We start from the raw sequence: 18,344 nt of genomic DNA, 5'->3' as shown, positions 1-18,344 counted from the left end.
GGGAATTTTGATTGGTATTATTTATAAAGTAATAAAAAAGGGGAGAATAAATAAATAAATAAGTGAACAATGATAAAAACAAAAAAAGAAATTGATTTGATTTTATCAAATAAAAATATACTAATTTATACACTGTATACCATGCCATATTCAGTAAAATGAGTAACAAAAACATTCAAAAAGATTCTACCTTTTTTCTCCTTTTTAATTCAAAATTTTTCATACCAACTATTTTGATCATGTTTACACCTCCAAATTCTTGCCACCTCCTTCCTACCTAATTTTATGTTCTTCTTCTCTCTTAAAAAAAACACAGAAATAAGCATCAAAATAAACAAACAAACAGTAAGACAAAAAGGCCAAAACAAGGAGCATACACAAACACACACACACACACACACACACACACACACACACACACACGAGATGTAATTGACTTGTTGTCGGTCAACAACTCCAGGTCACAGGGCCTGACTAGAGTGTAGTTGACAAATCCAGTGTCACCCCATTGGGGAAAACTAATTTTACTTTTGCAAATAGCCCCTTGGTTAGGGGTGGGCCTTTGTATTCAGGTTCTCTTTCCCGCACTAGGATTTTGTCTGGTTTGAACCAGTGCAGGTCTTGTGGGTACTGTCACAGTCTCTGTGGATTCATATGTATCTAAACACGACCACCACCAGATTACATCTAGCTTGTTCTTTGACTTTTGACAGAGAAATGCAGCTGTGGTGAGATGATATTTTACTTCCACATCATTTGGTAATTAATTTAATTTTGTCATCTTCTACAATGGGCCAAATTTAACACCTTCATACTGGATAAACAATCAGATATTTCAGTTCATAGTCCCAACTGTATCACAAGATGGAATATCCCAATGGGATTTTTTAGGTTCATGTAATTATTGTATAGAGTGTCTTAAGCTTAGGAAACATTTTTCTGAAAATATAGAAAACCATGATGTAAAATATATAGAAAATAAAATAGGAATTTTGAGAGGGAGTAAAATTTTTTATTTATGTAAAAACTGGTAAGAAAAGGTATGGTCCTATATTACTATTAAATTTTTGTTTTTATATTTTTTTACCAAGCAAGTAAGAGGTAAAGACCAATTTTCTAGTGAACATAGACTCAAAAAGACTATAAAATAGTTGCAATCTGAATTCAAGATCACATTAAAATGATACATTGTATTCACAGTTGTTTTTATCTATGGGAGACAAGGTTGGTTCAATATGTGCAGACATTAGTTAGGAGTCTCTAGAGGAAACTATTAGAATATAATAGAACAAGAACACACACACATGATTCACTAAATCAGCTTACACAATACGGTTTAAATAGTTCAATAACTACCGCCTCACACCTAAGAGATTAAGTACTCAGTAATTCCTCAGTCTAAGAGACTAGGTGCCAGTTCCAGTCTGGAGCTGAAACTCAGAGGGGTCCTGGAGATCCCCTGGTCCTCAGTCCATGTTGGAAGCCTGGGAAACTTGTCCTAACATCAGAAAAGAAATCAGCAGCAGCTGCAAGAGGGTAAGGCAAGCTTCCTTCTTCTGTGCCTGCTTTCTTTTCTAATCTAGACCGCCAGTAGTCTATTTGGGTGGATCTTCCCTCATCAATTAAGGAAATCAAGACAATCCCACAAATGAGGTGGTTAGAAGTTGTGACAAGCTGGCCTTTAAAACTTATAATCACACACACAAAAAAACTTAGAATCACAATGTGCAAATCACACATGTAATACACAATATTAATAGACTTAATGTCAAAAATCACATTATCATCACAAGAGATGTAGAAAAAGCATCTGCCAGTCTAAAACAGCTTTATGATAAAGTGCGTTTAAGAAAATAGGGATAGATGGAACGTACTTCAAAATAACAAAGGTTTCACATATGGACAAAAGCATAGACATTTTACAAAATAGGGAGAATTAAGAGCATCACTTCTAACAACATCTGTATCAAGACAAAGGTGACAACTCTTCTACTCTTATTGAATACAGCAATAAAAGTTTTTGTTTGAGCAATAAAATAAGAAAGAGATACAAAGTAGATCAAAATTAGAAAGTAAGAAGTTAGTTAGCTTTGCTTATTTGTAAATGACATGGTTCTACACTTAAAATACCCCTCAGAGTCAACCAGAAAAAATTTAAATATGATAAACACTTTCAATAAAATTTTCTGGTACACAATCATTACATAGAATCAGTAGTTTTATATACACCAATAACAAACTTAATGAGAAGATACTGGGAAAGATATCTTACTTATACTATTTTAAAAATAATATAGCTATAAAGAAAAACCTAACCAAGGAGGCAAATGCCCTTTAACAAGGAAAACTTTAAGACACTATAAAAAGGGACTGAAAAGGACAGTAGATGATGGACAGATCTCCCATGCCTAGAGACCGGCAGGAGCAGTACTGTGAAAAGGCTAGACTCCCCAACACAATTCACAGAGTCAATGCAATTTTCATTTTGTGGAACAATTTGAGGAAGTGGTGGTGTTAACTCTTTAGTTGTTTGAGTTCTATATTATCAGTTATCAGAACGGCCACATCAACTTGGCTTCCATTTGCCTTATATGTTGGCTTTCATTCTTTAACCCTTGTCTGTGATGCACACTTCTCAGAGACAACAGGTGGTTGGACCTCATTTCTTTCTGTAGTCATTTGCTCTGCATCTTTTAATTGGAGAGCTGTAGGCAGAGGCTGCTCATTTGTTCCTGGCCGCCCAAGACCCAAAGGATCACACAGAAACTATATTAATTACAACATTGCTTGGTCTATTAGCTTAGGATTTTTATTAACTAACTCTTACATCTTAAGTTAAACCATTTTTATTATTTTATATTTTACCATGAGGCTCATGGTTTACCTGTATGGTTCTGGCTGGCGGCTCCAGTCTTTCTCCTTTGGCAGCTACATGGCATCTTCTTGACTCAACCTTCTATTCTCCTCTATCTCTGCTTGGAATTCCTGCCTTGCTCTATTCCGTCCTGCCAGAGGCCCAAAGCAGCTTCTTTATTAGCCAATGGTAACAACACACATTTATGTCATACAGAGGGGAATCCCACATCAGAGAGCTAAGGTGATCTACAGCTAGAGTTACTATTAGAGATGTTTATTAAATCCTGTGATTTGGTTGGTTGTTTCTCTGGTTAGTTGTATTATTTTTTATTCTCTGAATTTTTTATTAGTGTTAGGAATTTGCTGGTTTATTGCCTGGAAATGATGGACATTTTATCTCCCCCTTGTTTACCCACTCCTCTCTTAAAATATCTAGGAATAAACCTAAACAAGAGGGTAGATGACCTCTGCAAAGAAAGGTTTAAGACACAGAAATAAAAAAAATTAAGAAGAAACTAGATGATGGAAAGACCTTCTGTGATGAGAGATTGGCAGAAATAATGTAACTCTGTGGATAGGGGAAACAGAGAGGGAGAGAAGAAAGGGAGATGAATATGAACAGGATTGCGATGTGCTCAGCTCCGCTGGAATGGAAGTGTAGCTCTACAGTAGGAACTGCTAGCTTCCACTCCCAGTGAAACCCATGCTACTGTTACCATGGAACTGGATGGGCATGGAAACACAGCATAGCAGAGCAGCATCAATAAAACATAAATGATAAAAAGTGGCTTGACGACAGCACTTTCTTTTCCTTTGTGTTCAAGCTGAGAGCCTCTGGACCTGTCTTGCAACATCAGCTCCTTTCTAGGTCTGCTGCGTACCCGCTCTGTGGTTTTGAAATTAAGAATCTCCATAATGCAGTGAGTCAATCTACTAAATACCCACTGCCTCATGTGCACACACGTTTGTCTTTGTGTTCTGTTCTGCAGGAAAACCATGACAGATACAACTTTTAGGCTTTTCTCTTTCTGCTTCTGAGTACAAGAAGTACTTTTCAGGTTCCTTGACTCAAAATTAGAGGGCTTTCCCTATAGTTTTCTCTCCTTTTGCTATAGAGCTGGCTGTGGTGTTTTGATTCTGATTTTGCTAGATCCTGGCCCGAGAGAGGATGGAAACCTCTGGTGGATCTTTAAAATCTTATAGTTTTCCTCAGTCTGGCTGCTCCTCTTCACTTTCCACCTTGCTTAGGTAGATTCTTCAGGTTGCTCAGGGTTTATGGCTGCATTCTGTGGAGGAGCCAGAGTGAGTGAGATTATGTTACCAGTAATCAGAACCTATATCTTTACATTTCAAAACTTTCTTTCTTTTTTTTTTTTTTTTTTTTTGGTTTTTTGAGACAGGGTTTCTCTGTGATTTTGGAGCCTGTCCTGGAACTAGCTCTTGTAGACCAGGCTGGTCTCGAACTCACAGAGATCCGCCTGCCTCTGCCTCCCGAGTGCTGGGATTAAAGGCGTGCGCCACCACCGCCCGGCCCATTTCAAAACTTCAATCAAATAAATTAACCAGTGTTTACTTTCCCCAGGTGTAGTTTCCCATCCTGTTTTAATCTCTGTGGACAAGAAAGGGGTTGCAATCATTGGCTACTATAAACATCTGTGAAAATAGACTGGACTCACTACCCTGACTAGACTTACAGTTGGAAGAGATAGGTTTTAAGTTGGGTAAAATATGACTAAACACCAGAACAATTTCTGCAATGGCTTTCTTTTTGTAAAATGAACCAATTTAAAAAGAAAACCTTACTCGAAATACTTTGAAAAATAAGTTTTGAAAACAGCACGTGGTTTTATAGTAGCTAAGTGATGACAGCTGCTTCTAGAAGGTTTACTGTTTGTGACTCCACTTAATACGGCTAATTCATGCATCATCCCTTCTATGGTTCACAGCAGCGGGAAGGTCCTGAGTTATCATCATTTCTGATAAAACTTGAGTTCTGGAATTGCTTCCTTTCTCCATACACCTAATGATTGGAACAAATTGCCGATATGCACACATCTTTAAAAAATTTGTAGTCTTAGCATTTAGACTACTTTATATTAAAAAATATGAAGAGATTTTTGTTGTTTTTTTTTGTTGTTGTTGTTGTTGTTGTTATCTTGAGAAAGGGTTTCTCTGCGTAGACCTGGTTGTCCTGAACTCACTCTGTAGACCAGGCTGGCCTCAGACTCAGAGATCCGCCTGCCTCTGCCTCCCGAGTGCTGGAATTAAAGGTGGGAACCACCACCTGGCTGATTATTGTTTAATGAAATATTTTAAAAACTAGTCCATTAGTAATATTTCATTGTATCATTTTAAACCTATTTAATACAAAACAAAGAATTAAAAAATTGGAATTTGAATTCTTTCAATGTAAAGTGGCAATCACCAGCACAGTCTTCTTCAAACCCAGTTAATCTGCACTGAGATTCTACATCCTCAGGCACTTATACTGGGAAATCATGCACTTACTGCACAGAGCACACTGCAGCTGATTAGAGCCTTCAGTTTTCACTTTTCCTGCATCTAGAAATGGTCTCCTGGAAACCTGCTCTTGTCAAGAAAGTTTATTCTCCTAGTGGGTCCCTTGGGGACTCATTAGAAAGCTCCCCGACAATCATGTTATTGAAGTGCTATTAATGTTTTAATAAGGTCAGAAAGTGCGTAATTGCTAAGGTTCAAAACTCTTCTCTGAAGAGGAAGGCTATTCAACAGGTCACACACTAATCATTCCCAAGGTGATCCCCAGGAGCAGCTTCCTTGTTAAGTAGCCACAGTGCCTCTGTCTCAACTTTGCTTTATGATCTTTAGAAATTATTCTCAGAAGAGGCCTTTGGGGGCAAGCCACTTAACAATAGTGAGATAAACTCCTGGAAGTTGAAGTTCTCCTCAGAGAAAAATTAATAGGTGATTGTGCACAAACCTCCAGTCAATTGTACACAAGATTCATTTCTTTTGAAAAAGGAAGAAAATTAAAGCAACCTCAATATGCTTCCTTTTTTTTTTTATTAAGGCCATGTATTCCAGAATGTATAAAAATTGGAACCTCATTAATAGCAAATACATAGATGTATACAAATGTGTAAATATATGTATGTATTACTCTAACAAATGGACAAATTATATGTATATACATATATGTTTATGCACATATATATATGTATGCACTTACTTAATGATTCATTTATTCATCTTATTTAGTTTATTATTTAGGTACACTAGAGAATTGATATAACAGTTATTTCCTATTGCTATAAAAAGGTACCCTGAAAAGAGCAACTTAATAAAGAAGGCTTGTTAGTCAGGGTTTTTAGATTATAAACTTTGGATTATTAGATCGGCTTACATGATATGGCCTGAGTAGTCCAGCAATGTCTGTCTTCACACTAGAAAGGCTGAGATTGGTACACACTCAGTCCAAGAGGCTGTGAGATTGGATGAGTCAGTAGTTTCAGTCTGTCACTGAAGGCCTGGGGACTCTTGGAGAATCAAATGTCTTCAGGTCATATTGATGTCAGCAAAAATGACAACAGCAGAAGCAGAACAGATGAACTCGAAAATAGAGTAAATCAGCGTAATTTCAGATAAAATTAACAACTCAACCATCACAGAAAGGTTTATTTTGGCCACTGTTCCAGGCTGTAGTGTTTCTTGCTCAGGGAATGATGGTGGTGGAGGTTTGGAGAGTGATGAAACCTTATGCTCCTCTCACGTTCTCATTTTCAAATGGCCCAGGACCTACGCCCAGGACACGGTGCTACCCACTTTTAGGATGAAACTTCCCAGCCCAGTGAACTTAAGACACCCTCTCACAGGTGTGCCCAGTGACTGGCCTCCTTAGGCAAGCCTACCTAGTTCATAGTAAGTATTAATGATCACGTTTTAAGTTCTAATTCAAGCAGAAATAACAATCCAAGAGATACTGAAGAATTTCACTTCATATTCAAAGTGAGACATTTAAAACTATCTCAATCCTATAATGTGATATGCTTTCCTACACTTTACTGTTATGTTATGGGCTTATTGTCTGTGAACACACAGTCTTATTTCTAATATTTGTTACTCAGTCATTCATAAATTCTTTTTGTACTGCTATGAAAATACAGATGTTTATTGTAAGTTTATTTATACTTTTATATGCTTCTATTGCATTGTATACATTTATAAACACACAGACATACACAATAAAATTATGAATTTTATACATTTTCTTAGATTACTCCAGCCCACAAAACATAAATCACCATGCGTACTAACATGAAAAGTGATATTCTGGTTCAGAATATAAAACTTTATTTGAAAAAATGAGAGTTCTGATGGTTTCCTTCTCCATTGTAAAGTCATAGCTCAGTTGCTCCATTATAGAAATTCTTCTGTCATTGCATTTGGAAGACCCAAGTTCATCCTTGTGACTCTCTCCCTTGCTTTCACAGCATTCAGAAACTAGTGACAGTGGTCTTTTGAAGAAGATGGATGGAGGTGGTAAAAGATGAGAGAGATAATTTCTGTGCATATTCCCTTGTATATTAATACTTTACTTTCAAAGTTATATGAAAGTCTATTCAATTACCCTAAAATATGAGTACAAATAAGAATTTCAGAGGGCAGAGTTACATTGTATCTGCACATTCTTATGTTCCTAATTTGTTATGCAACTCATTTTTTAATTTTTCAACATTAAAAACTTGTGAGTATTAAAATTATATAATTTATTTAAAATTTAAAACTGATCTGGTTTAGTTTAAAACTCATAAATCAAAATTTTAACTTTCTCTGACTTTCTAGTTGTGACCTCCTCCATCCCACTAGAACAGTCTTCTGGTTTATAAAAATGTGAACAAACTTAATATGAATAAAAATGAAAGCCATGAAGAAAATCTCTTACTGGTTTACATTAGTGCATTTGAGTAATTTTTATAGCATGTATTAAGATAATGTGACTAAGCATTAGATCTTGTTTTTGTGAGCAAGCATTATATCTTGGTTTAGAGTTACATGGTACAGTTGGTAGCTCACTCAGATCTCGGAACTATTTCCACTACTGTTCCATTAGATCCTTACTCAAATGCATCCATACTCATACCAGATAAGAAGAGACATCTGGCCAAAACACGAGCAGTGAGTGCAGTGCCCATTATTCTGTATATCTGTGTACTGTCCATTTTCAAACAGTAAATGCAATGAAGCATTTCAGTTCTTAGCTTGAAAATATGATCGGTCATTAAAACGAGATGCATGCTATTTCCCAAAACATCAATAAAATATGTTAAAGTAATAAGCTAATCTCAAAGGAACAAATGCTGTGCAATCCACAGAAAGAAGGCATCTCTAGTAGTAACAGTCAATGCACATTGAAATTAGCAGTATGTTATGTATAGTCATCATTTGGACAGGGAGTGAAATGGGGAGATGTTTTATAGCATGTATAATGCTCTTGTTTTAGAGAAATACCTCTAGATGTGTATGCACCACACAGTGCTGGTAGTCACCTACACAGTACTGTGTTTGTCATAGTTTATTTAGAGGGTGGAGCTCACATTAGGTCTTTTTGACACACACACAAACACAATACAGGGAAACTTTGGAATGTAATAGATACATCTATTACTTTGATTATGGTAATGGATTTTGGGAATATAAATCACTATACAATTTTGGAAAACACATGGGAGTTCTTTAAAAATTAAAACTACTTTTGATTTTATGCATCCATCCCACTACTGGTTATATGAATCCAAAGGAGGTGTATTATGTAAAAAGAAGTAAAATTATTATAGTGCACAATTTGTATATGTATATACAAATATGTTTAGACATGTTCAATGTTGTTTATAACTGTCAAGATATAAATTTGTGTTCACCAAATGAATGGGTAAGTACAACATACTGTGTCTATACAACAGAATAGTACCCATGTATGAAGTAGAAAGAAACCCTTACATTTGTGATAATAGACATGCAGAGGCTGTGACGTTAAGTTAAATGGATCATCTACACAGAGAAAAATACTGTACCACCTCCCTCATTTGTGAGAGTTAATTTGGAGCTGATTAAATGTAGTGTTAGTTATTATAGGCTGGAGTGGTGAGAGAAGCATTGCAAAGATGCTGGTCCATGGATTCAAAGCTTTAGATAGACAGGGCACAAGTTCACAAGTCTCCCAGACTGCATACTCACTGTAGTATCTAGCAATATACTGTATTCTTCAAAATGGTGGAGTGGAAGTTGTAGAACTATGTGAGGCTGTGAAGATGTTAATTCGGTGGATTTAGTCATTTTACAAAGCAGCTATACTCAGACATCGTACAGAAAATTATAAGTACATACAATTTCATCATTTTTATTTAGTTAAGGGTCAGCACTTGGGATGGTACCAACTTACCTTCAGAGTTCATCTTCTCTCCTTAGTGAACCCATTCTGAAAATGCTCTAATAGGCGTATTCAGAAGTGGCTTTCGTTTGTTTTTGTTTTTATGGTGATCCCAAATTGAGCCAAATTGACAATTACGATTACTTGTCACAGATCTCACTGGAAACCCACTGACCACACCAGCCAGGTTAACAGGTAAGTCTTCGCTCTTCTTCCTTTCCTCAAATTTCAATTTCCTAATCTTATCCCTAGCTTTGTAGAAGACCATATGCTGGGGTTCTCCTTCCTCTCTGCCCTCATTCCAAAGGGACTAAGCAGAGCTTCTCCCACAGCCTTCCTTCTTCACCCCATCCCTTTGACCCACCAACACCCGAAGTGCTCTCCCTGGAAACCCACTGGCCACATTGGTAAGGGAGTCAGATAGGTGATCTTCAGTCTTCTTCTTGTCTTCCAATTCCACTTCTCCTATCTTGTCCCCAGTCCTGCAGCAGACTACCTGCAGGAGCCTGTCTTCCCTCTCTTCTTCCATTAACAGGGAACTTCACAGATCCTTGAGGCAGACCCAGTTTTCTTCACTCTTGTAGGTCTTCTTATCCCCCACCCTTCCAGCCTATCCCCATACCTTCTTATTGGCTCCCAACACCTAGAAACAAGTTCTATCTAAGAATCCCCAATGTCCCCACTGGGCAGGGACACAGAAGCACTCCAAGTCAGATAACCCACAGCCACCACACACTCTTAAGATCCAGTAAGGGCAATAAACAACTAAGAGTGGAAAACTCACCCAACAAAGACAAGACCTAGAATTACAATCATCCTAAACCCAGATGCTTAGATGCCAGTGTAAAAACATAATCAAGCAGCCACCACAATATGTTCCCACTAGAGCCTAGCAACTCTACTACAGTAGGTCCTGAGAAAGTAATATAACTGGAAGCATTATAAAGGCAGTTTACAGGAAGCCTGCAATCGAGATCTACCTAAATGGAGAAAAATTCAAAGCAATTCCACAAAAATCAGGAACGGATAAAGTTGCCCATTGTCTCCAGATCTATTCAATATAGGATTTGTAGTCTTTTTTTATTTATTTATTTATTATGTATACAATATTCTGTCTGTATGTATGTCTGCAGGCCAGAAGAGGGCACCAGACCTCATTCCAGATGGTTGTGAGCCACCATGTGGTTGCCGGGAATTGAACTCAGGACCTTTGGAAGAACAGGCAATGCTCTTAACCACTGAGCCATCTCTCCAGCCCCCAGGATTTGTAGTCTTAACAAGAATAATAAGACAACTGAAGCAGATCAAGGGGATACAAATAAGAAGGAAAAAGTCAAATTTTCTTTATTTTTCAGATTATGTGATTGTATACGTAAGTGACCCTAAAAATTTCACTAGGAGACACCTATAGTTGATAAACAGTTTTAGCAAAGTAGTAGGGTACAAAACTATCACATAAAAATTAGTAGCCTACATTCAAAAGACAAATGGATTAGTACAGAAATCAGAGGAAACAACACCTTTCATGATGTTGTTCAAAAATGTAAAGTATCTTGTAGTAACTCTAACCAAACAAGGGAAGGACTTTTATAATAGAAACTTTAAGACACTGAAAAACTGAGGCTATCAGAAGTTAAAAAGTTCTTCCTTGCTCACGGATCAGTAAGATTAATAAAGTAAAAATAGCCACCTCACCAAGCAACCTACAGATTCAATGAAATCATCATCAAAATTCCAACGCAATTCTCAGAAACTGAAGGGACAATTTTCAGCTTCATATGAAAACAGGAAAAAATTCCCAGCATAAAACAGTCCTGAATAATAGAAGAACTGCAGGGGGAATCACTATCTCTGACTTCAAATTTATTACTAAAGAACTAAAGTAATAAAAATAGCATATTATTGGCACAAGATAGACATGTTGATCAATGGAATGGAATTAAGACTCAGAAGTAAGTCTATATATATGGACATATGATTTTTTTTACAAAGAAGCCAGAAAAACACACTTACATAGAACTTTCACCCCTAAATGCTAGTGTCTTTAGTACAGGAAGGAACGCTGCATACTACCAAAGGAGAAATGTAAACACCAAGTCAGTTGCAAACTCTTTGATCTACATTGGTGTTCTGCCTGCAGTATATGCTCGGACAATGGTCCTACAAATCTTGTGTCAATAGCCAACCAATACCTGATTTGCCTTAAAGCCATTCCTCAAGATGAAACCCATACCTGAAACTTCTTGGTTGATTAAGAACCAGAGACTAGCTAGTCCAGGGATCTAAGATAAAAGCATTAATGTTGATAAGAACTGTTTTATTTTTTTCTAGTCTTACCACAATGTCGTAGGACAACTTGAAAAATTATTTCTCTGGTTTTAAAGTTTGTTATCTGAAATGCCTTCGTTTTTAAGCTAGAGCTGCAGGTTCTTTTCCAGTTCTGCTAATGATTTATATTTTGTTTCTCACATATGATTTGGCACATAATGTGTACTCATCCAGTAAATACTGAATGACCCTGGTACTTATAAAGTCATGTGGTTTTAAGAAAGAAAAGTGGTCAGGTGGGTTGGCAAACAAGCATAAAGGGTTGTGGGAGAACAAACCCACAAATTAAACATCTCACTGGAAAAAAAATTACTTCTCACAATTAGTGACTCATAAGTGTTAATATACACCTCATTTTTTACATTTTTAGTTTGACAATTCTGACATGTATGTCTTACATTTCCTCTTAGAGTGTTTATAATGAGATTAAGTTCCATTTTTCCATAACACATTCTGTGCAACTTTATGGGCTCCCTCCTTTGCCTTCTTACTTTACTACATTCCTATCATTTTTCCTGGGGTTTCAGTAGCTTATCATTATTCTTGAGGAACATAAATTTCTTATTTTTAATTCTTTGTTGAGAATTTCACATTATTCATTCATTCATTCATTCATTCATTTATCATCCCGGCCACAGTTTTTTTCTTTTTCCTTTCCTCCCAGTCCCCCATTTCCTTATTCCCATCCCCCAGTTGACTTCTCTGTTTCTGTTCAGAAAATGTCAGGTCTCCCATGGATATCAAGGAAACATGGCATATTAAGTTGTAGTAAGACTGACTCACCTCCCCATGTATTAAGGTTGGGCAAGGTGACCCTGTATGAGGATTAGGATCCCAAAAGCCAGTAAAAGAGTCGGATACAGCCCCTACTTGTGTTCTTTCCCCTTCCTCAACTGCTTGCATACCCCCTCCCACCTCCCCACCTACTCAGCTTCGTGTTCTCTATTACAAAATAAAAAGAACAACAACAAATAAAGCAACCATGGAGTCTTACTTGTGTTGGCTAACTACTTACATGCATGGAGTCTGCCCTGGAGTGTGGTTGATATTCCCAGTGTCACTCCATTGAAGAAAACTGATTTTTCTTTTCCAAGTAGCTGAGAGTTGCACATAACTGCTTGGCTAGAGACAGAACTTAGTGCCCACTTTGCCTTCTCTGTGGTCTGTGATTTTCTTTGGTTTGAGCTAGTCAAGGCTTTGTCCATGTTTTTACAGTCTGTGTGAGTTTATATGTGCACTAGCCCTGTTGTGTCTTGAAAAAGCTGTTTCCATGAAGTTGTCCACCCCTTCCGGATCTTATATTTTTTTTCAATCATCTTCCACATAGATCGTTTGTTCTCATGGGGAGGGCTGTTGTAAAGACACCCTATTTAGAGCTTAGTGTTCCAGTGTCTCTCACTCTCTGCACATTGCTCACTTGGGCTCTATGTTAATAACTCTCTTCCACAAGAAGAATCTTCTCTAAGGGAAGTTGAGTGAAGTTTAGTTGAGTGATCTATGGGAAGACAATGCCCTATGTCACTAGGAATCATTTTATTGATATGCTCATTTAGCAAAATAATAAGTTTTCCCTAAGGGTCCATAACCTTTCTAGTCTCAAGTCCATATCAGGCATTAGTTTCATCTCATGAAACAGGCCTTAAATCTAAGAAAAAAGTAGTTAGTTGGTTAGTCCTATAATGTTTGTGCCATTATTGCACTAGTTGCATATCTTGCAATCGGGTTACTATTGTAACTTGAAGCGTTCACAGTTGGGTGTGATTAATAATTGCTTTTCTCCTCTTGTATAATGCATAGCACCTCCCAGCACTATGGATGCTAATCAGCAGGAATAAGAACACAAATTTTTCCCTTACTTCTTTCCATCTTTCCTCCTTTCTTCTTATTTGTTTGTGTGTGTGTGTGTGATCCAAAAACTATATGAGAGAACTCCTACAGCTGATAAATACCTTTAGTAATGTGACAGGATTCAAGATCAACTCAAAGGCTAGAAAACGGAATTGATTTGCTTATGTTGTAATTCAATTGAGTAATAAAATAACAGGCTAACAATGAAATATTCTAAGAAATGTGTAACTCAAAAAGAATGGAATGTAATTTTGCATGCTTCTGCAGATGGTTTGAACAGTTCAGTTTCTGAGGAGGTAAAAAAATCTGATGATCAGTCACTTGTGACTCAATCTTAAAAATCTAGACTAAGTTTTGTTACTACAGGTAAAAAAATCTAAAACTCAATATACTATATACAAAACGTGAATAGAAAAAAATGGTTGGGATAATTGAAAAAGAGACTGAAGAATTGTTTTACCACTGTAAAATAAGGTATCATCATTCTTATGAAACTTCTTGTAGACATAAGAGAAAATATATAAAATTAAAATAATGCGAGAATTAACAAATATCAATGTGTCTGATCTGTTGAACTATCATACATTTGAAGAAATTTAGCAAAGATGAGTTATTGCCACTATACAGATTCCAGTGCTGTTTATCATTAGTTTCAGGCATCTGACAGGACTTAATTCAGCTCTAAGATTCCCCATGCAGAGTTCTACAAAGACTACCAAAATAATCGAAAGTTTAGAAGAGAAACACTTTTGTCTTACACTGCTAATTGACATATGTGGGAGCCCACAGTGAGTCCATTCCATCTTGTCTTAAAGCCAGAGAGTTCAAGTTCGTTCTTGCTCATCAAGGTCAAATAACAGGATGTTTGGCCAAAGGTGTGGTTACTAGATGTTTTGAGAATTAAGGAGGTGATTATGCTTGTTTGTTCCTTGAACACTGGTAAGGAAATGTTCCCCCTCTTTTTGCTTTGGGTATAAAAGTACTATGAGAAATAAATTTGGGGTTGCTGCATTATTCACAGAGAGCCCTCCTGATTCTATCTTCTGTCTTTTGCCTTCTTTTTAAAATCCTCACTCTTCCTATTTAGGTACTGATCAACAGGTTGACTGGCTCCGACACACATAAATGATTTATTTTTGGAAAGTAATACAGTCACAACATTTAAGAGAGTTGAGTATTTTGTACACTTTAATTCAATAAATCTATTATTTAGAATTATAGACCTGTCTTTTAGAATTATAAAGACAAAACTTCAATTTGTATGACTACTTACAATAATAATTAAATATTGAAGATATTTAATATGGGTAAAATGAATGAATATATATATATAGATAAATTTTAATATGAATTGAAAACTGCACTTCAGGAAAATTGTATCTGTAAACTATGTAAACATACCTAGTAATACCATATAAATTTATGTCAATATGTATATTGATAGACAAAAATGAGTTTAAAATTAAAGTTTGAAAATAAATGATTGACTTGGAAATTATGATTCAGTGGGTATAAGTGGGGCTAATAGTATCACTTTTGTCCTTTTATTATTCTAATATTACCTTTGCAAAAGTGTCAAGACATGCACAGATATTTTTAGTGTTATCTCTGTGTGGACACATTAGGAAGTAAAAAGTAGTTGATCTATATTACAAGGCTTCTAATTTTTCTTAATTTGAAGAAACAACATTTTTAATAGTAAAATGCAAAGAAATCAGACAATGCACTTGCACAAGGACAATGGTTATACAACATAGTTTACTATAGAAAACAATTATTCTTCTTCATTAACATTATAGATTAAAGAAATAACAATGATTAAAAACATTCAGCGTATAATTGAGCAGTTAGTAACAAGAGGACAAAAATGACTCTAACCAGTGACTTCTGAACTCAACAATAACTTCCTCACACCAGTCTGTATGCTCTCATTTCTCAGACTGTAGATAACAGGGTTGAGTGCTGGGGGCAGAACTGTGTAAAAGATAGAGAACAGCAGATCTAAAACAGTTGGGGAGTCTGAGGTTGGGTTTAGATATGCACAGGAGCCTGTGGAAAGAAACAATGAGACAACAAAAAGGTGGGGCAGACAAGTAGAGAAGACCTTAGACCGGCCTTCAGCAGAGGGCATCCTGAAAACCGTGGAGAATATGTGCACATAGGAGAGGACAATCCCGACGAAGCAGGCAAGGGCCAGTGCAGCCAGGAAACCAGCCACTCCTATTACTACAAGGTAATCATTAGAACAGGAGAGCTTGAGCAGCTGGGGGACATCACAGAAGAACTGGTGAATTATTTTGGCTCTGCAGAACCTGATAGAAAATATGGCTGCTATATAAAGGGTTCCTGAGACGCCACTGCTCAGCCATACAACTGTCACAGCCAACCTACAGTTTCTGGAACACACGATGACTTCATAGTGCAGCGGAAAGCAAATAGCCACATAACGATCATATGACATCACTGTAAGAATGGCCATTTCACCCCACACAAAAGCTGTGAAGAAGAAAACCTGAAGCATGCACTGGGTATATGAAATGTAGCCACTGCCTGCCAGGGAATTGGCAATAGACTGGGGAACTGTGACAGACAGGGATGAGAGGTCCAGAAGGGAAAGATGCTTCAGGAAGTAATACATTGGAGACTGGAGCTGCGGGTTCAGTGTTGTGATGGTGATGATGGTGAAGTTACCTGCTGATCCCAATAGGTATGTCACCAAGAAGAGCAAAGCATGCAAGATCTGCAGCTCATGGTTGTCAGAGAACCCCGTCAGGAGGAATCCGCTCATTGTGGTTATATTTCGCACAGACATTTTGAGAATAGAAATTGTGGTAGCAGCTGAAGAATAAAATGATATAGTAAATGCAGTATAAAGATACTGAGTCATTATTTATTTGTTTATCAGTATTTATTTCAAAAACTACTGTCACCATTGATACATATATTAAACCAGCCTACTCTAGTTGTTGGGAAACTAGAGTGAAAACTATTTTTCTCGTGACCATAGAGCTGACACTATCTACTCATAAGCCAGTAGTTACAGGTAAATGTATATGTGGTCAATCGCTGGTTTGCTCAAGGAACATAGTTGTGTCTGTCCTGTGAAAATCACTATTCCATTGCCACAGTGATGAGCTGTGGATGAGAGGTCTTTGGAGGTAGGCTTGGTTATGTATAGCTAGGACAGGGCAGCATTTTACCAGGGAGTAAGAAATATACCAGGAATTAAAATATAGTTTTGTTGTTCACTGAAAATGGCTATTTTCTTTAGCAACCACTCCTGTCATTACAGAAAGAGGGTCTGTTATTGTGGAATCAATTGTAAAAATGAATAATTTTATTGCTCATAAATTACCATTCAAGGGTTATTAAAATAAAGAACAAAAAGTTCTGTGCTAGGGTAATACTCACATGCTACTCCCAATTTAGGTATCCTACTATTTCATTTTATGAAGTGCTTTAGGGGACAAGAAGCTTCTATTTGAATAATAGCCTTCAGTTACAGCAATCAAATAGTTCTTTGCACTTACCACAAAACAAAGACAATGATAAGGACAGACAGTGAGAACTTGAGGTGACTTTAGATGTGAAGGAAATGGCCAAAACCCAGGGTCTAACTGGAGACTGGGAAATTAAAGTCATTTATGTTTTAGGTAGAAGAGAATTCAGGTTTCAGTTCAGCATCCTTTGCTCTGGTATTCAAAGGATTGGATATAACCCATCATTCTTCCCTTGCAAGATCCATGTTCATGTTTGAGGGTTGAAGAGAATTTAATAGAGTGTCAGCTTTTTGCATTTTTCCATTAGTGGGTTCTAGGCAACAAGAGCAAACATGCTCTGTCAGTCTTTTGAGATTTTAAGTCGTGAAATATCTCCAGCTATTTTCTTGTGTCTTCTTAAAATTCATATACTTATGAATGCAACCACAGAATAAAATTGACATCAATCTTCAATCTTGAGGCATTCTCCATTTAGTGGCATCTTTCCTGTGACAGAACTAACTCACTCCACCTCCCTCACATCTCGTTTGCAAGGAATGAACTTGATACCAAATCATCCCAAACCCATGTCTAATTAAGTGATAGGATATTGGAGTTTGATTACAATGAAAATGGTTTTAGACCCATGCATGACATGAGAAAAAGAATTCCGGGACCTGTGGCCATAGCAGCTGAGTTCAAACCATGTGCGGTTCATAGAAAGATCCTTCATCTAAAGGATCATCTAAAGTTAAATCAACTTGATAACTTTTGTTTCATATGATACAATTCATGTGTGAAAGCCTCTTGTCTCCCACTCTGTGTACCTTAAGTAGTAACTTTAATCCCTTTAGAATATCCTCATACTGTTTGATTTCTTTCTTTCTTTCTTTCTTTCTTTCTTTCTTTCTTTTTTTTGGTTTTTCGAGACAGGGTTTCTCTGTAGCTTTGGTGCCTGTCCCGGAACTAGCTCTTGTAGACCAGGCTGGCCTCGAACTCTGCCTCTGCCTCCTGAGTGCTGGGATTAAAGGCGTGCGCCACCACCACCCGGCAGCTGTTTGATTTCTTCAAGCCTCGTGTCCTATAACAGAAATCAGTGCAGACGAGAGATCCCACTCATGTTTCTCATAGTTTTCTTGCTCCCCAAATCTGCCTCTTTGATAGTATTTTTCCTTGAGGTTGGTAAAATAATAAACATATAATTATTGTTAGTAATAATTTTTCTATTCATTCATTTAACATTACTATTTTAATCTGACAAATCAAACAGTACACTGTGAGGTAAGAAAGGTGAGTAATATTGATCATTCATAGAAATGAGACAGAAGGCATGTCTAGGTCCTTTCTAAAACTGGTTTTTCTTGATCCACAGAGACAGCTTTAACAGCCTGGAGTTAAGCATTTTAATAGGAAAAATGTAAGCATTA

The 18,344-nt window shown here is 36.9% G+C and overlaps 1 protein-coding gene across 1 annotated transcript; it reads right to left on the bottom strand.

The window, feature by feature from the left end:
- Positions 1-15,311: 15,311 nt before the first annotated feature.
- LOC121435370 (olfactory receptor 14J1-like) lies at positions 15,312-16,250 on the bottom strand. The gene has a single exon (XM_041634649.1). The coding sequence runs from the start codon at positions 16,248-16,250 to the stop codon at positions 15,312-15,314; it is 939 nt and encodes a 312-aa protein (XP_041490583.1).
- Between the last annotated feature and the right edge of the window lie 2,094 nt (positions 16,251-18,344).

Source organism: Microtus oregoni, unplaced genomic scaffold (assembly GCF_018167655.1).
Source record: "Microtus oregoni isolate MIOR12 unplaced genomic scaffold, Mior012 000046F_ref0000063, whole genome shotgun sequence".
NCBI lineage: Eukaryota > Metazoa > Chordata > Mammalia > Rodentia > Cricetidae > Microtus > Microtus oregoni.
Note: the sequence above shows the minus strand (reverse complement) of the source record. Positions and strands in the feature narration are given on the sequence as shown.